Here is a 20476-nt window from a genome sequence, read left to right as displayed (position 1 = left end):
TAGGTTGCAACTGAAAGGTATGGCTTCACTATGTCTGTTTTGACTCCTGGCTATCCAAGAGAAGCCTGTCTTTCTTATGTACTGTCACAAAAGCAGAGATCAACTGGACTGGTTTTACTGACAAACATGTCTTAAGCATTCAGCCATTAAAAATACAAGAGGTTCTCTTGGAGACTCCTTTGCTCTAGAACTCCTTTCCCATGCTGGTATGGAAGAACCTGCATTTGTTAATCTTGGTGAAAGGTTAATCGATTTGCTTGGACATTTGTCTGAGGAGTAGGAGTGTGGGGAAAATAATAAGTACTTTATTGTTCTGGGGCAGAAATCTTCCTGGTTTGACATCTATCAGCAATGTATGTACATCGTTTTGAGTTTTGTACAAGCACATTTTCTACATTTTAAACAAACAGAGAAAAAGGCAGGGGAAAATTACAGGGTGGGAGGTATGCTAGATACTATACACATTACACAGGTAGTGATTAAAAAGCTAACTATGTTGTCAAAACACTTAACCACAGTTCTGTTTGTTTTTAAAAAATATTTTTAATAATTATATTTCCTCAGAATATTTGTTATCAGAAGCTTATGGCAGAATTGCTTTAAATTATCAGAAACAATGAGCACAATTATAAAATAACTTCAGCTCGAGCAGGCAAATATTTCAGAAAAAGAGTCCTCGAGAACCAGGAGCAAAATATAATCTGCCACATACTAGAGATCACTACTTTGTATATGTCCCTTAGTACCAGCAAAATACAAACCTAAAGTAGTGATGAGCGACTCTCAAAAGGATCAGAGTTCAACTTAAATTCTGATAAGTATCCAAAAGTTCAACAACTTCACAAAACTTCTCATGCATGTGAAATTTGGCTAGACGTGTCTTAGAAACAAGATCCTCATTCTTTTACTCTAGGCCCCTTTTTCACCATTCTGGCAAAATAAAAGTCTTAAAGTAGGAGTAAGTATGATTGTAACAAATGTAATTCACATCCACTTTAAGACCCTTTACGTCGTCAGACTGGTGTAAAGGCGCTTTCATGTATATAAGAATCAGGGGCTTCCTTGCAAGAATCTTAAAAGTTCCAAATTCTCAAATACTATAATATTTTAAATAGTTGGCTTAATTTACTTCTACTACATTGTGAAAAAAAACAAAAAACTATATAAAATAAATCTTGGTGTTGCAGGCCCTGGCTGAATCTCCCAGGGCCTCCAGAGCTAGATCTCTTTCAATATTCCAAATGTAGTTCTCTCTCTCTTTCCAGAGCCCTCTTTCTTGTGTCCCAGGACTTACTCAGTTGATTTTCTGTGTACACTGCCCTCTTTATCCCAGTATATGGGGTAGAAGAGGGATAATAGGGGCTGGCATTTGTTGGTAATGAGATGTACAATTTAATCCCTATTTGGTTACACTCTGCTTTTGGGGTGGAGGGAAGCTGCTGGTTTTATCTTTTATGTAACTGTACTTTTATTTTTGTCAAAAGCATCTAAAGCCCAGGATATCTGGCATTTTCTTTTCTTTTTTTTTTCTATTGGTCAGATATCTAAGTAAAAGTATGTAAAAAGCATGGATGCAAATACATTCCTAACACACAAAGTCCAAGTGGAAGTAAAGTTGACTCATATAATTTCTACCATCTGCAGGCTAAACCAATGGCATGAAGATTAGCACACAACAAAATCAATCCTTTATTCCCTGTATCCTTACCCTAATCTTTGAGGCTAGAAGTTCAGATATGAAAACGTGGTTTATTAAATTACATAAAATTTCAATCTAAGAAAAATGACTCTGCTTCCTTAGAGGCCAGAAAATGCCTTACAGCAAAGTGTTAAGATCAAAGTTTGACACAGATGTATAGGACTAGTTTCTACCTACTATAATGTAGACCATATCAATGGTGTGTCAAGTGTCACTACAATATGGCTGTGAGGCAAAACAGGTTCTGGTTCACCAACCACCCCTTGGGTAGCCTTTTTCTATTATAGCAACAAAATAATAAACAACAATGAAGAAACCCTATTGTGTGAGTAACATTTCCTACTACTCTACCATAAGTGACACTTCACTTTGGAAGAGAGGCTCTGATGTTGCTCCCTAAAGTCCCAACCATGTGATCTGAGCCAGGAGGGGCAGGTTGACACAAGGGGCTCTGATCCACTAAATTAAAGGGTCTCTGAACTAAGACTGCAAAGATGTACTTTCAGAATCTAAAATAATGCCACAACTTTTGTGCAATCATTAAGATTTAGGACTCAAAAAGTGGGTTATATCTCTTTTAGGAGAGAAATAAGTGGACACAGACACTGGTTTAATAAATTCCGAACCTCTGGCACTTAATTTACACCATGGTACACACAGAATACAGCTGTGACCAGAGATAGGACAGCACAAAGGCCAAGACTCGTTTACTCAAAACTTCAGCAGTGGCTCTTCAGAAAAAGCAACATTATGTTTTTTCAGCTTACATACATATTCCAACTCCAGTGTGTTTCTAACTTTCTTGTTCAAATACTTTTTAGGGGGGAAAGCTCTGACTAATATTTTCAAACATGGGTGCCTGAAGTTATGATCCTAAATCCCTATTTAGGCATGTAAATAAAAGGTCACTGATGTTCATTTGTACTGAATACTCACAAATCCCAAAGTCAAATGGGATTTGCATGTTCTCAGCATCGTTGAAAATGAGGCTAAATTTATTGAGAAAATTAAGTACAGATTTAGGAGTTTAATTTGAGGCATCTAGGTTTGGGCACTTGAGTACCCCAACAAGACCCTGAGCCCCACTGCTCCCACCAACTTCAAAAGGAGCTGCAGCTCCTCAACATCTCTGAAAAGGCCTAATTTTGCTTGTAAATATGGGTTTATGTGCTCAATTTTAGGACCCAAGTTTGAAAAAACTGATGTCTCAGCCTAAGCTACATCTCTAATGAACATGAGACTTTCTTTGCTTTCTGGTGGCCAAGAGTTCTAAAGAACAGCTAAACCTCATTCCAGGATCCCTTCTGTGGTGTGCATTATGGGAAGGGAACTTCTTCCCAAGCAGCCATTAGGGCCAGTCAGACCTTAGATGGGAACAAGTTAAGGAGGAGAGAGTGTGCTTGGCCCCTTCACAGAAGGTTTCTTTTTCTCAAGCATGGATCAGCAATAACTATATTAGGCCATCCTGGAACATAGCTCTGGGGTAGATAAATACTAATAGGCTCTTGATACTAACTTGGCTTTTGATATTTTTTGATCACACTGGGTACTCACAAAACATTGATATTCATATTTTTTCTTAGCTCTATTTAAATATGGCCCCAAATGTTCAAATTCATCTTTAGCCCATATTACAGATATATTTTAAAACACAGCTGCAGATGCATAAACAACTCCATTGCATACAAATCTAAATGCTCAAGCTTTACAAAGGTCAGAAAGTAAAAGAAGTACTATACCAAAATGATGAAACCATCCACTTTTTATATGTGGAACCCATAATACAGCTGTGAAAAATTACCTTAAAAACATTATCATATCCTATTTCTAATGGTTTAACTTTGTCCTTTCCATAACTGTAGTAATCAAAAAGGATTAAATGATTTTTACATAGATTTCTTTCCATTCATCTCTCTCCCCATAATGACTTTTTTTTTTAATTTGGTGGTTGTTTTGCAGAAAATTTTGCTTTGATTTCATCTTGCCTTCCACTGACAGCAGTGTCTCTAAGGAGCTTTTTCCACTGACTGCTATACTGAGTTTTTATAGTACAAGCCGTAGTTCTATCCTGTTGTTTTCATGTTCCAGCCTTTCTCAGTTTAACTTGTCACAGTTGCCTAGTTCCATCATGTCTCTCTTTCAGCACATAGTGTCCCACTTCTGCAATGTCATGTATATAAACCAAACAAAACCGAACACATAACTCTCCCTTTTCCAGTTTTCTTCTTTGTGACACTATTCCTATTAAATTTATGGAGGAGCTGAGTAATAACGCAGAAGTTCATTTTTCTGTGGTTTCACTCATGGGCAATCAACTTGTTCTGTTCTAAAAGATAATCAACTGGTTCACTTCATAAAAGATTATACTGAACCAGATCAAAATCCTCAAAGTGATATTTGGGCAACACAAAATCATGAAATAAGGAGTTCAGAGTATACATCCATGAAAGTGCTGTACGCATTTCATAACTGGGGATGGGAGAACTGCTTCAGATGAAGTAATATGTCTCCCTCTCGCTCCCAGCCATTCTATTTGTTATATAGTTCCACATGGTGTACCTGGCACTGTTCAAAGCACTAAACGTGCCATTTGAATAGCAGAGTCCCTGCCTCTGAAAGCTTGCATTCTAAAGGCACTAGCAGCTAAAATACAACTCAGAACATGAACAATGGAACAGAAGATTTATCAGATGTCTTTTGAAGTAGGAAAGTGAAGGTGATGGTGAGCTTAACTAGGGACACTACCTCATTTTTAGACGAAATCTAAAAGAAATATTTTGAGATTCTAATCATTTCAAATTAAGTTGTTGTTTTTTCCTTTCCAGGACCAGAACTGGAAGGCATGACCATCTCACCTCCAACCACCTATCAGCTTCCCTGTGGATTTGCCAGTTTTCCCTATAGAAACCCAACTAGTCTTTCACAGCAGCTTCTTCAGCTTCAGACTATTAGAGAACTTAGGGGACTCAATATCACAAGGAGTAGAACTTGCAACTCCAGGTCTCCATGAAAGTCCACGTTTCCAATTTTTCCCCGCTTCCTTTCCCTGCCTTTCCTGAAAGGGTGTAATCCTTTTAAAAAGGAATATTTCCCATTGTGCTGGAACTGACCTCATTGCATTAGAATATCCTCTGCTGCATGATGAGGATGTATGCAAAACTACCCCTTGCTCCCAAAGCTAAAACCCAGTGTCCAACACAATCAGATGCAGGAGGCAAAACATTCCCTGTTCCTATGGGATGCACATTTCATAGATATGGTGCTTCCACTACATGGATTAAAGGATCCAGTTAAAATCAAATTCATAACTTCTCCAGCTACATTACCAGGCCAGCCCAATTTAAGTGTGTTTTTATCCCCAAGTAAACTTGCCATATGAACAGTCTGCACAAAGTGCAGGTATGTTTACTAAATTCCATTGAATGAATATTTTTGATCAGCTATTAATTGTAACAGAATAATAAATCTTATGTAGTATTTGTACAGTGCCTTTCATCCACGAATCGCAAAGTGCTTTATAAACATAAAACATACCTCAAAACACTGTTGTGAGGAGGTAAATGATGATGTAATCACCATTGTACCAATGATAAACCCTCGCAGAGAGAAGTTATGTGACCATCCCAAGCTATCCCCAAAAATTAGTATCAAAGTCATGTTCAGAATCCAGAAGTCCTGATTCCTAGAACACACTCTAACCACAAGGCATTATGAGTAAAGTTTTCAACAGCACCTAAGTGAATTAAGAGCTTAATTCCCATTAGGTCTTAAGCCCTTTTAAAAATATTTTACCCCTTTTCTCTAATTCATGCAAAAAGAATTTAATTGACTTTTTTAAATGAATGATAATCTTTCTGCTTATTCTAAGTTAGATGTGTCACTTCTGCAAATAACTGATTATTTATTACTAACCATGATGCACCATTACTTTATTATGCAGTACAGTCGTAATAGAAAAATAATACAACTGCCCCCAAAAGGTACGGAATTATTTAATGAAGGAAACAGTAATTATTTTCCTAATTTCTTTTCATAAAATTAGAATTTGCTAAAAGCACTCCATGTATAGTCATAATTATTAGTAATAGCACATACTGCTAATGCATTCCTGCAATTTACAGTCCATTCTTTGCAGAAATAACGTGACAAATCTGTTTCAAAAAAGTTACACATTTTTTTTACTTACAGTAAGAACACATCAGTAAAATCACTGGTAATTATTGAATCTCATGTTTGCCAACACAGATACGGAGCAAAATCTTTTTTTTTTTTTTTTTTTAAATGATGCCTCAGAGACATCTTGTGACCTTCATCCATTCCTGGTGATTGCAATCTGTGATCCCAGCTGGAATAGACATCTCACGTTTTACTGAATACTCTATTAAAGCCTACAGCTCTCTGTGTGCAAAGAAAACCTTATAGTATAGAGCTATATATTCGACATTTTAAAGCCAAGACTATTGATATATATCACTACTGTTGGGAGGCAAAATTATCTCTTGGCCTATGTAAGATGGTAAGTGGTATAAGGTGCCTCCTTAACTGCATGGGCTACCCACATTGCCAGCCAGAGCATGGGGAGAACACATGCTTCAAAACTTCCCCCACTTCTGTGAAGATGGATAGGGAATGAAAGGGAAATCCTTGACTCTGCTCCTCCAAAGCACCGACTCTGCACAGCTGAGCTGGTGCAGAAGGAGAAGTCATCTGATACTGATCTAGGCTTAAAGCTCTTTCTCTGGACTATTCCTGGAACAGTGAACTGTGCAGCGACCATGGGCTAGGGGTAACAGTACAATCTCTCCCTTTCACACTATCACACACTTTGAGTTTTATTTAAGCAAACTAATATAGCAGTCACAGTGTGCTAATTGTAATATGCTATTGGTATCTGCAGAAATTCCTGAAATACAGTCAAACCACCACCTCATGTACATGTCAGTATAGGCACTGTAACTCTATAGTCACCACAGCTCTTTTTATGTAAGCAAAACATAATTAAAGAAAGCTCTTCTTGGTTTTTCCCTGTAACAGTCTGGATACCAGCACTAAAGGGGATGGAATAGTTTATGACGCTGGGATTGACATAAAGGAATTATTGGGATATAGAGGAGCCTTATTCTTAAAATTGTAGTTGAATGAAACCATCCTACTATCTGACAATCAGCGACGCAATGTCTTGGGGCGGGGGTGAATGATGAAGGGTAGGATGCTAATTTATTTCTGATACATGAGAGCTATTTGCATGTTAATGGATCTGAGCCAGGAAGAGAGAAAATCAGTGTGTAGGGGGAAGACAGGTAATAGTACCTGTAAGGTCAAAGGAACATTTTTAAAGGGCAGAAGACTAAAATCAAACCTGTTTTCCAGCAAAAAAAAAAAATCTTATTGGATAAAATAAAAATATTCATTAGACACTGGACCAGGGATATGAGACGATGACATAGGTGGGTGTCCAGAGCAACCTCATTTTCAACATGGTAATGACAAAGATGGTTCCAGGGTTAGAATGCTAACAATGGAAGGGACTCACACCTAAACTTCGGAGCATCTCCAAGGTATAACAGGGGCAAACTACCATGTCTGCACATCCATTTGCTCAAATTCTCTGACCATTGCAGCACCACTAGAGGGAAAGTTAATGTAAAACAACCACACGCATTTTTTCCGCCATGTATCTAGATGGCGGTTTGTCTCTTCTGAGGAAATGAAAGAAAGAATTTTCGAAAACTAAGCTTTGTATTTTTGATGGATTTTGATTAACTTCAAGGGTGAGGCCCAAACTAGACAAGGCTAGGGATTCCTAGACCTAGAGATGTTTTTCTTGTACTCTTACATTTGATTTCATTTAAATTTTCTAATAAACTGTGTTTTATTCAAGACTCTTTTGGACCATTGACTCTTTCTGGGATAATCAGCTACAGTCCTGTAATCCTGGGGAGAGGTTAATGGTCCTTCTGAGAAGTAATAATTGAGCAGATGTACCACTCAGATTCTGGGTGAAAGTCATAAACCAAGAAATCCCATTCAAGGATTAAAGGAGACTGAATCAGGAGGTTGTAGGAGAATCTCTGCACACTTAACTATAGAGAAAGGAGAGTTGTGAGGGCTGTGCTACTTACCCAAGCCAGGGAGAGATGGGGACATTCCCCTTTGCTTTTACAAAGGAAAACAGAACTGCATTTTCTTCACTTTAGCCCATCCCATAAGTCATCTTGGTATATGGGACAAGCCTATAGATCACAGAAAAGAGAGGACTTTGAGGGGACCTGGTGACAATATTTCATTGTCTTGGGGAAAAGGTCAAAGCCTACTGGATTATCTAGTCCATCTTTAATTTCTATGATATTCAATAGCAGGATGATAAATCTAATAGCATGATGTGTATTTCTGGCGACGGATCGTTATTCTGTATTTGCATTAGCAGAATACAAATAAAACTACCTCTCCTCCAGCACCCAAAATCCTTGTGCTTGCATGTCTGGCATAATCCAGCAAATTTGTGAGCATCAAACAACTGTATTCCAGAAAACTACTGTCAAGAATACCATAGAAAGAGACAGAAATGATTGGCAGAAGATGCAACATGAAACCTGAGGCTACTCCTACTGAGTCTATGCAAATACAACAGGCCTTGTTAACTCTCCAAGTAGCCCAGGTTTAATTTAAAACCAGCTGACAGCTTGCAGAGCTTTCAGTAACGAGAAGCAATATATTTAAGGGCCTTGTTAGCGCCCCGCCCTCCCAAAAAATCTTTAAGAGCACCTATCCTTAGCAGAGCTGAAGACATTCTTAGTGCTTTATTTTAGTAGTTAAAAAATGCAGCATTTTAAACCATTAAACCTTTGATAAATTTCCTCCCCCAACATACACCATTTTTAATTAGACTTATTTCTAAAGATCCAAACCTACAGTTGAAACAAACACTGAATACTTCATATTTAGACTAATTCAAAATATGTCTTAAAAACAAATAACCTGAAATCTGATTTTTAAAAAAAACCTAACCATATATGTATTATGCTACAATGAATAAGATACATTGTGCATAGTCCATATAAATAACTCAGTATGTTATAATGAAGCTGGGAGTATCTTTATGATCCAAAAGCATCACTGACAAAATAAGGAGTGACTAATGAGACAGCAATTATGTGAGTGAGAAAGGTTTGCAGAAACAAAGAACAAACAGTACCTGTCGAAGGTCCAATGTAATGGTAACATGATGATATTCTATTCCATTTTGGATACTGGGACTCTGCCACCAAGTGTTCTTCCCATCAATTGCATTAGTTATTGGGTGTCGTTCTATTGGACCATTGGCAATATGTAAAAGAAAAACATCTTTAGAATGGTCAGCAGTCGTTTGGTGGTAGCATTTAGTTAATACAGCATGTGAATATAATATTGTACATAAAAGTACTTCCATGTGTTTGTTGGTGTTATGGCACAGTATGCAACATGCTCTAAAGGTGAATCGCAAAGCTTTATTATGCAATAAGTATCAAAAAGACTTTTTAAAACCCAAATCAGTAACAGAATACAAGTATAGACTTAAAAAGACAAAGTAGTACATTAAAACAAAATAACTGATAATCTGTTTTTCTTTTACTTTTGAAGAAAGTTTAATATTAATATTATATGTTTGCCTTGCAACCTCCAAGGAGACCACAGCCACCTAAACCAGCATCTCCAGGCAGGTAGTGTGAAATCATCAGCTAGTGTAATGAACACAAACCAGGAATTTAGGACTTGGCAGGCAAGTGAAGGAGAAGGTACTGTGGTTCGTTTTGCTAGTATTTGTGTTTGGAAGTCATATGCAATCATACAGTTTTCATGCAGAAAGAAATTCTATTATATTCTACACAGAGCTAATCCAAGAACCATCACTGTAGTATTTGAGTGCTTTATAATCCACTGCTTAAAATGATAGAGGTTCCATCTCTCTCTTTCTCTCTCCCTCCCCTCAAGGTTCTCCTCAAGACCCTCTGAACTATTTATGTTATGGTATTTAGAAGGTGAGGGGTCTTGCTTGCATTCTCTGCATTCAGGTAAATATCACCCAGTAATTGCAAAGAGTATTTTTTGTCTATCTGTGTTTCAGGAGTATCTGCTCCTTTTGTGCATGCAGGATGGTAGCCTACCCACAATTCTAAAGGATCTGATCCTGCACCTACAGAAATCACTGATTTATCTGAGAGAAAGACTACATCCAAAGGAGGGGGGAAAATCAGAAGTTATTTCAAAAATAATATGTCTCCTTCCCCCAGCTGCTAGATATGGAAGACATTATACACAGTCAGAGAATGTATTATTCTTATGGTATCAAGCACCTGATAAATGTTACCCTTTCACCTAGAATGACTTCCTAAAAATACATTGCTAGATATATAAAATGGGAAGAAAAAGGAGTTATTTATGGTTCTTAGATTTCTAGGGGACTAAATCAAACTGGAGAGTTTACCGGCCTTTTATTTGTTGTTTAAGTCAACTCAGAAGATTGAAAGTCTGTTTTTTTGTGGTTTCGTACCACGTCAGCTGTCTGTGGAGGACAGGAATCCTGCCTCATTAATTAAAGCCAGAATGTCTGAACATATTTAAAGAAAGAACTAAAGTGTTCTGTGGGAGTGAGGGGAGGTGTCGGTCCTTAAAACTGCAAATGCCAGAAGTGCATTTAAATATCAAATGATTCAGTGGCACCAGTGAGCACTAGCATTTGCTTATCATAACACTAGTGGTACAATGGAAGTGTAATTGGTATGGGTAATTGAAAAATATTTGACTGAATATACCGTTAGATCAGAGGGAGTTGTTAAAGAAATCAGACAGGAAGAGTAAAACAGCAGCCCAGGTAAGAAGCCTCCCCTCAAACAGGTTTATAGCCATGAAGAGGGACTGCTCAGATCCCCCTCTGGCAACAGAGCTGTTTGGCTCAGGTCAAGAAGGGAGGGATCAAAAGCTGACAGAGAGAGAGAGAGAGAGCTTGTTGCCGCAAGTAGGCTACATTTTGGTCCCTAATAGAATGGGGGACATCAAGGCTAAGTCATGTCTACCTAGAGCCTCAAGGGGAACAAGAACAAGGACTTTTGGTTTTAGGTTTTAACCAATCAATACCTCCAACATAAATTATTTTTTAAAATCAGGGTTTATTCAATAAACACCGTAAAAACTACAGAAACAGTTACTTGTATCTAAAGGCTTGTCTAGAAGGTGGGGTAATGTGCTCTGTAGAGTGTGATTTCTAAAGTGCACTAATCCATTGTGCATTAATTTGTCGATGAAGACCCTGCTGGTGTGCACTAAAGATTCCCTCGTGCACTTTAATGTTGTGCTGTTTGAAACAGTGCTGCATTAAAGTGTACCAGGGAACATTACAAAGAGATTATTCATTACAGTATATACTGTTATATATGTACAATATAAACCTCAATTTTTGGACATCTACAAAAAAAAATCAATAAAAACACACCCTGAAAATGTCACGGCATGTTACCGCTATCCACGAGCGCACTTGCACATGACAAGTCCATTGGGCTTGCTAGGTATTACGGCAGGCTACCTAGGGGGTGCAATCCAGAGACCCAACTGCGGAGTGGTTGTACCACAAAGCTGCGTCCCAAACAGAAGTGGAGGCAAGTTCCGCCACTCAAAACTTAGAGGACTGGAAAAAAGGCTTCCACAGGAGCGCACACACACACGCACAGAAAAGCCGATGCTCTAGGCACTGTCAAAGCTAACAATTCTGATCATCATTACAGCCCCGTCTTAAAATGTGTGCTTGCAAAAATCATCTGTAAATTCAACTCAGGGCTCCTAGGTGATTGTGATAGAAGTTGTCTAATTGGAAATTTTGATATCAGTCTCCTCCAGCCAAACTGATATGAGATTTAGTCCTGAAAAGTAGGGTTGGGAGATGAATCAACAATTAACTGTAATCCCCATTATGAAAGTTTAATCATAATTAATTTGAAAACATTGATTAATTGCTGGCATGTTTTCCCTATTTAAAGTGAGAGAGAAAAATAAAATAACACTTGCAAAAGGGATGGGACTGAAAAACTACTCCAAGGACTAACTTGACTGATGGATGACAAGGGGGATTGCACCTAGAGTAAGCCCATCCCACTCTTCTCTTTAATTTGGGCTCACATGCCATTAACCAGGGAGTCTGTGTTCATTTTCTTCTACAGTAATTAAGGGGAGGCACACCAGACTCACAGATTCCAAGGGGATCACTTGAAGTCTGGTTACATTACATGGTACTCTGATTAATGAGTCATCTCTGTTTAAATAAGGCTCTTCACAGTGCCAGATTAACATTATGAAAACCTTAAACTGAGATGTGGTTGGCTACAAAAGATCAGGCATTCTAAAACCAGACAGTTGCAGGTTAATAAGAGGGAAAGACACATAGACCTACAGCACTTGTGTGTTTTTATATATAAATGAGGCAGTACTCTCTAGTGGTTGGAGCAGGGCACAGGGATGTGGCAAGCCAAAATCTATTCCTCACATGTATGTTTGGTTTGCTGTATGAATTATCATAGATTATGTATTTTTATTATTATTACAATATTTGGCTCTTCCCAAAATGGAGGGTGTGATTTTAAACATACAGGAAATTCTTCAGGAATTACCATAAAGAATAGCTGCTAATACGCTGTTCACCTCCATCACTGAAAGGGCAGGTGAAAATATGTGAATACTACCATACAGCTCTATCTAGGTTCTAGTCTTCCTTGTATGTACTTACCTTGTAAGAGGCACAAAACTCTCCTTGTACGTGATAATAAATGAATGCTTGAAAACTGATTTTACCCTGAGGCTGGTATTTAAAAAAAATAGTAATAATTTTAGCAAAGATCAGTTGTAGTGTTAAAAAAATGAAGTAATTAAAAACACAGTGGTTTGGGGGTTTTTTAGTCAGTGAAATTAGAATTAACATCAAGCTGAGAAGGGGGTGGGGCGGGGGGAATCACAGAACAGGCTTAAGATAAATAAAATTGGCCTTACCCACAAATTAAAATTTTGTAAATGATTCAAAAAGATCAGAATTTTCTGATTAAAATTAATCCCATATTTAGGTACCTTATAAAATGGCCTGATTTTCATGTATGTCGAGCAAACACAAATCCATATTAACTCAGTGAGAGCATTATTATCTATAATAATGGATTTAGTTGCTGAACTTTAAGCACTCTTTGTCCCAAAAAGTTTAATTTAATTTACAGGTAAGAATTTTGCAAAACTAGCCCAGGGACAAAATATTTGTTTTACTCAGAACAAGAGGAATTTTCCAAAGTAATCAAGCCAATGAGCTAGAGTTTATTCTTCCTCCTCCGCTCCCCACCCACTGCCAGTCGTTTGGTCACAAAGTCCCTGAACATGAATGAACCTAGACCAAACTCCCATAGAAGAGCATGTCTATTAACATAACAAAATCTCATACATACGATGTGGAACCCTACTGTTCTGGTCACAAATACGACACTGGGGGGGGTTTCTTGCCGGTTGCCCAGGTACATGTTCAACTAGTTTGCAATACATTTCAGAGCCTTTTTCTCCACAGGTAGCATTGGTTGTGATGATAGCATTGACAGCCAGGTTCAGCACTGCTGGAAATAATCCTGGGGGGGGGGGAAACAACAGAAGTGAGGACAGGACGAGTTCAGTAGAAACAGAAATGTATATACTACATATTTAGCCTTTTTAAGGCAATAAAGCAAAAGACCAAACATTCAAGGCTGTATATATACTGAAGAATGCAATGCCGACATCAAATACCTTCCCATTTTTCAATCTAGATTTCAGACATCTGATTAAAGCCATTACTAATAGTGTCATCATGCTTACGACCTTCTAAAATCTGATTACAAAAAATATCTTGTAGTTACATACATCTGAAAACATACTACTGTTGTATTACTTGAAAAGTTGGACAAAGTAGCTTACTCAAAGTATCAATAAATGATATTATAAGCAATCCAAACTCTCCAGTGACTGACAAGTTGGACATTATTTGAATCACACCTTCAACTTCTGTGCAACTTCTTACACTCTATTTTCATCTCCATGGCGGAACATTACCCATCTTGCCTTGCATACACTGTACAATTTGTGTTACATTTTCACTGTATTATTGTTCTATATAGGTTCTTAGACCACTTTCATCACAATTATATCTGAGCACTTTCCAACAGGCAACAAGACTGACATCTGTCACATGTGGTTTGTTCTCTCTCTCATCCTCTCCTCAGGGAGAGAATTGTGTGTGCAGTATTGTTTTGATAGTTGTTGGGGTTTTTTGTGTGTGTGTACAATGTACATATTGCTATATGTATTGCACACTGAAAGAAAAGGAGGACTTGTGGCACCTTAGAGACTAACAAATTTGTTTGAGCATGAGCTATCGTGAGCTACAGCCCACTTCATCGGATGCAACTCACGAAAGCTCATGCTCAAACAAATTTGTTAGTCTCTAAGGTGCCACAAGTCCTCCTGTTCTTTTTGCAAATACAGACTAACACGGCTGCTACTCTGAAACCTGTCGTATTGCACACTGTGATCCTCATTCAGCAAAGCACTTAAGCATGTGTTTGCCTGACTCAAGGCCTATAAGAGGAACCCCACAGCAAAGATTATAAAGATTATAAATCCTTTGACGAACAATCATTCAGTAAAGTCTACTCCCCTTTCCACCAAATGCTGATCGAATCCAGTGAGCTGTAGGGGGAAAAAAATGATTTGCGGAGGCAAACTGATGTGGTTGGTGGGTTGAGCTTACACATGAACCTTCCATGCTAGAAAGCAGTTTGCTTCCTCAAAACTGCCATAACTGCAATATAACGAAAATAAACACAGGTGGAAATAGTTTGGATTGGGGCATTGACAGATCTGTCTGGAGATTTGCACCAATGTCTGCCTGCCTCTTGCCTGGTTCTAGACAGTGTAATCGGCTGCCAATTTTAAAGAGCATAAACCTAACCTCAAAATAGGTCCTTTGCCAAAACGGGTCTTGAAATTATTGCACATTTATGAAACTCGTTTGGAATGACTCTCTTCCTTTTCCTTGATGTACTGTGCTAGCTGAATTAATACAACATCATGCAGCTGATTCCTTTTGATCTGCTAACTCTGTTCTCCTGACGGTCCCTGCAATTAACCTGTTTGCCATTTAATTACAGAGCTCAGTGGTCATGGTACAGTTATCTTTTGACATAAGTTAGTGACTCTCTGGCTCACTTTAAAACCATGTTAAACATATTGCTCGAGTAAGGCATCCAATTAGTTAGTAACTTGTCCAATTTGTACAATCAGTCAATCAATAGCTGAGATTTTATTGAGTTTGCAGCTTGCTGCTTCTTTACAGATTACAGCCCATTTTCATTACATTTTAAAATCTATATTGTTATATCCATTGTATTTTTATTCAAAGTGTTCAGTGATAGTTATTGCTCTCTACAATAGGGTTGCTTGCGACAGACAGTAAGCGTTGCAAGTGCAAATGAATTGTGAACAACTGTAGAACCACTTGACTTACTGCCTCCTTATTCCATGTTGAGGCTGTGTAATGTTAATAACATAAAAGCCTGTGCTCAGTTAGCCACAACATGAAGACTGGCACTCTGCTTTGAGTACAACTAGCTTCCTCAAATGGGAGCCCAGCATAAGAAGAGAATATAGTACTGTACGAAAAGAATTCCAGCACATGATCTGGTGAAAATAAAACCTGAGAAGTACTGTGGAAGGTGACAGATAGCAGCAGAAAAAGACTACAGCATGCCCGTCTCTCGCTCACTTTTACAAATATACATTCACACTATGTTGTAAGCATTCACACACAATATTTTATTTATACACGCACTTGACATATGCACATGTGTGTTGTGGTGTTAAATTTACACACACGAACTACTTTGAAACCTACTAGTGAAAATGTTATATAAGAGATAGATATTTATTATTATATGAGGCAGAGCCTTAATCATCATTTGTTAGATGTTTTATTAAAGAGACACTGTTAAGGTCCCAGTGGTTCAGAGAGAAGAAAACTTGTCACTTTCAATTCCCTGCTCACTCATAAGAATGGAGCTGACAGGAAGAGCACAGAAGTTGCACAAAATGTATGCATACTTCTGCCACTTACCCAGCATTTGGGGTTTGTTGCTATTGAGTCACCCAGCTTTGGAGCTCGGATTTTATCACAGTTGATAAACACATATTTGAATACTGTTTTACGTAGCCAGCCCTTCTTTCAAAAGGGTGTTGGTTATTTTTTCATTTAGGTTGACATTTTAGAACACGAAGTGTAATTTTTATGGGGCAGATCACAGGTTCTCTCTCTTGACAAAAGCCTGTTAGCCTCAGGTGTTGATTGCCAGAGAGGCCATTTTTAGAGCCAAAATGATAGTAATCTTTCCTACAGGTTGGGCTGCATTTGTGCAATTTAATATTAAGTTTGTTGTTATGCTTTTGAAATATTGAGAAGCAATGAACGTATTTTTCCTAGGGTGCACCTTCTGTGACTCCCAGTTTGCATTTTGAATTTTGGATGCAGAAGACATTGCCAAGTCCCAAAGAACAGCACCCAGAATCTATGTACTTAGGGTGACCAGACAGCAAGCATGAAAAATCGGGACAGGGGTTGGGGGGTAATAGGCACCTATATATGAAAAAGCCCCAAATATCAGGACTGTTCCTATAAATCGGGACATCTGATCACCCTATATGTACTGCAATTTATTTATACATTATTTGGACAAAATATGAACCTGCTTTTAAAGCCAGATATATGGTTATCCTGCTTCTTTCCCTTGTGCAGATGTATGGGGTCAGGCATATGGAGCCTTCATGGCTTAGTTTGGGGGACCCCAACATGGCGGAGAGTGGCATGATTCTATACGAGCATCATCAATGATGTTAGCCTCCTCAAAAGGAGCAGGAAGAGGTAGGATCAGATGTCTATCCCCTACTCCTTTTCTGGAGACTACCATTAGTGGTGCTCTAGCATGGAGCTGTAACTCCTCTCAGCCATGTTGAGTTGGTCCAAACTAAGGGGTGATTCTCTCCTTCTGCACCACCCAGCAGGGTTTTCCAGGCACACAAGGTTGTTCACACTGCAGCCTTTCACAGGACAGCAGCAAGTTCTCTCCACAAGCCACAGAAAGAATTCAAGCTCTCCTTGCAGCAATGCCCCTCTCCAGCCACTCCCTCCCGAAGCACTGCTGTGCTTTTAAGATGCAGTCTACTTGTAAGTGTGCTGGAAGTGGGGAGCCTTGCCATTTAGACTGACTCATAGCACCCAGGATGTACCATACTTTTCTGATACAAGCACGCAATTCGAGCAACCCACAAATGGAAAGCACTGGTTGGCTCGAGTCTTATAAAAAGGTCCTTTGAATTTAAAACGGAGATTTAAACACATTTGTGGTACTGATACAGACTGTTTACATTTTCCAAAAGGTTCACATCACACTCTCCGTCCAAAGCCAGTGAGAAAGAGGCAAGAGAGCCCTACATACTGAGGCTCATCTTGTTGAGTTTCCTCCAAACTGTCTCTCAGAAGGAATCTCACCCAGCGAGCTCCAATAAAGAGAAAGGAAAATCTGGGAATCTGCAGAAAAATTCCAGCTTTGCAGCCCTAAAGACCTTTGCTGCTTAGGGACAACCCCTTGATACTACTCTGTGGAACTGATTCCTCACTGCCTGGATCCGTAGGTAGTCATTTGCACCTGTGCAAAGAAGGTTTAACGTACTACTAAATAAGAATGAAAATGTTTTATATCCATTTGCACAGTGCATGTAAAACTACCACATGAGGTGCCAAGTGTTGGAGAGTCAGGCCCTGTAAGTCAAGGCTCACCTCTGTCAGCCTGGCTCTCTCAGCCCGCAGGCTGGCAATGGACAAATTAGTCATGCCTTCCCCTTTTTCCCTCCCTCCCGCCCTTGGCAGAGAACAGCTTCACTGTGAAAAACCTGCCAAATTCTGACAATTAGGCTGAGGGGCAGGAGAGGAAGGAAGATTTGTGGTTAAGCCACTGACCTGGGACTCAAGGGATTTGGGTTCAATTTCTGGTTCTGCAACAACCTCTGTGTGATTTTTGGGCAAGTCACTTGGTCTTTCTGTGACACAGTTGCCCAGCTGTAAAATGAGGATAAAGAGGGGGTCACATGCTTTGTTGCTTCTGCAGGTTGAGCTCACTGCGCACACCACAGGCTCCTTGCATCCCTCCATTCCCTGCTCCACAAACTCCCTGTGCGCCACCCTCTCATCTCCTTCTATGTCAAGGCTTCCCTGCAATGCCTTCATGCCATGGGTTCTGTGCGGCCCCCCATTCCCCTTTCCACCACATACCAGGGTCCCCCATTCTCCTTCCATCAGAGGTTCTGTGTGCCCCCTATTTCCCCCACTGACAGTGATTCTGTGTGCACACCCCTCCCCCATAGTCAGGTCTGCACCAACCATTCTCTGGGGGTCCCCCATATGCATTAGGGTAATACAAATAATAATTTCTTCTTCCTCTTATACTAGGGCCTCTGGGTGCCCCCCCCCCAACTCTCTCCCAGCAAGGTCTCCCATTCTCCACCCTCCCACCCACCATGATCTCCATATGCTCACCCCATTGCCCACACACCATTCTTCTTCTCCTCCTTTCTTTCCATTTTCAGGCTGTCGACATTTTAAAACCTTATTGGGAAGATGGACAGAGCTGAGATGGGAGATGATGTTATACTGGAAGGTGTTAAAGAGTGCCATGAACTGGATCATTGGTCTATACACAATTACGGACCTTGTTGAAGCTGATTTGTCTGCTAGCCATATGCCAGGGGCTGTAAGTGTCCCCCACTTTCCCCTTCAGGTTTTCCAATTTCCACTAAATCAGTAGGATTCTGCCCATTGATGCCTAGAACATCCCCCAAATTTTTGGACTTGATTAGCTGCAGCATTCAGAAGTTATCACAATACATCCAAACAGAGAAAGGCCACCAAGTTGAGTCTAAGGCAGGGGTGCGCAAACTTTTTGGGCTGAGGACCACATCTGGGTGGGGAAATTGTATACAGGGCTGGGGCAGGGGGTTGGGGTGTGGGAGGGAGTGCGGAGTGTGGGAAGAGGTGCAGTGTGCAGGAACAGGCTCAGGGCAAGGGATTGGGGCAGAGGAGGGGTGTAGGGTATATGAGGGGGCTCAGGAAAGGAGGTTGGGGTGCAGGAGGCGTGGGGACTGTGGCAGGGGGCTCAAGGCAGGGAGTTGCAGTGCAGGAGGGGTGTGAGGTGCAGGCAGGGGTCTTAGGGCAGGGAGTTGGGGGGCGGGGTGCAGGAGGGGTTCGGGCTCCGGACCGGCGCCACTTACCTAAAGTGGCTCCGGCCTGGCGCCGCTTCCCTAAAGCAGCTCCAGGGTGGCAGTGGCATGCACCAGGGCCAGGGCAGGCTCCCTGCCTGCCTGCCCTGGCCCCACGCTGCGCTGCTCCAGGAAGCGGCCAGCATTACGGCCCTGCACGGCCCCTAGGGGGAAGTGGGGCACAGGGCTCTGCTTGCTGCCCTTGCCAAGCCTCCAGGTACCTCCCCTGAAGCTCCCATTGGCTGGCCAATGGGAGCTGCGGAGGGCGGTGCCTGGAGGCAAAGGCAATGTATGGAGCCCTCTGCCCCCTCCTCCACCCCCGGGTACCAGGGATGTGGTGCCGGCCACTTCTGAGAGCAGCGCGGGGCCTGAGGCACCACGGGGGGGTGCAATCCCGCAGGCTGGATCCAAAGCCCTGAGGGGCTGGATCTGGCCAGTGGGCAGTAGTTTGCCCACCCCTGATCTAAGGCCTCACAAATTTGCAGATGTGAAAGTAAGCCGGTATGGTATGGTACGGCATACCAGCAAGAACCAGTACACCATGCTGGACCGGTCTGGCTTCCCCAGGCTGGCGATTTAAAGGGCCTGGGGCTCCCCACTGCCGAAGCCCCGGGGTAGCGGCGGCAGGGCTCCAGCAGTGATTTAAAGGGCCAGGGGCTCCGGCCGCTGCGGGGAGCCCCAGGCCCTTTAAAGCACTGCCCGGGCCCCAGGGCTCCAGCAGCGGGGCTCCGGTGGTGACTTAAAGGGCCAGGGCTCCCCACAGCGGCCACAGCCCCAGGCCCTTTAAAGCGCTGCCCGAGCCCCGCTCCTGGGGCCCCGGGATAGCAGTGGCAGGGCTCCGGCGGTGATTGAAAGGGCTGGGGCTCCGGCTGCTGTGGGGAGCCCCGGGCCCTTTAAATTGCCCCTGAGCCCTGGGGCTCCCAGCCGCCTCTGCAGCTGGTAGCTCCAGGAGTGATTTTAAGGCCCTGGGGTTCCCAGCCACAGCCCCGGGACCTTTAAATATTGATTTAAAGGGCCCGGGTATTTAAAGGCCATGGCCTCTTCCGGTTGAGGCCACGCCCCCCTGCTCAGGACTCTGGAGTACCGGTAAATCCTTTAAATTACTTTCAGCACTGCAAATTTGGTCAATAATCCTTCCTTCCCCAAAACACCCACAACCTTGTCTATCTTGTCTATTTAGACTGCAAGCTTTTCAGGGCTAAGACTGTTTCTCACTATGTGTTTGTACAGTGCCTAGCACAATGGGGCCCTAGTTTTGTTTGGGATCTCTTGGTGCTACCATAATACTATTGTCTCTAATACTTATTATGTGTCATAATGTCACAGAGTAACTGTTATCCATTTTATTCCCTCACATCACAATATGCCTACACATTAATGGAGCCCTGACTTCACTAGCTGCTGTTTTGAATCCTCAACAGGTTCTTCATGAGAAGATAA

The 20476-nt window shown here is 41.1% G+C and overlaps 1 protein-coding gene across 1 annotated transcript in view; it reads right to left on the bottom strand.

Annotated features, from left to right (window-relative positions):
* Nucleotides 1-20476, bottom strand: part of LAMA2 (laminin subunit alpha 2) — a 458477-nt gene that overhangs the window by 319068 nt on the left and 118933 nt on the right. Inside the window, exons 2-3 of the mRNA XM_084624485.1 lie at nucleotides 13153-13326; nucleotides 8895-9007 (exon numbers count right to left, since the gene is read on the bottom strand). Coding sequence (XP_084480611.1) covers nucleotides 8895-9007; nucleotides 13153-13326 — 287 coding nt within the window. The remainder of the gene's footprint in view (nucleotides 1-8894; nucleotides 9008-13152; nucleotides 13327-20476) is intronic.

The sequence above is a fragment of the Lepidochelys olivacea genome, assembly GCF_965140295.1.
Source record: "Lepidochelys olivacea isolate rLepOli2 genome assembly, chromosome: 3".
In the NCBI taxonomy this organism is placed as follows: Eukaryota; Metazoa; Chordata; order Testudines; family Cheloniidae; genus Lepidochelys; species Lepidochelys olivacea.
This window is presented reverse-complemented; position numbering and strand designations above follow the sequence as displayed.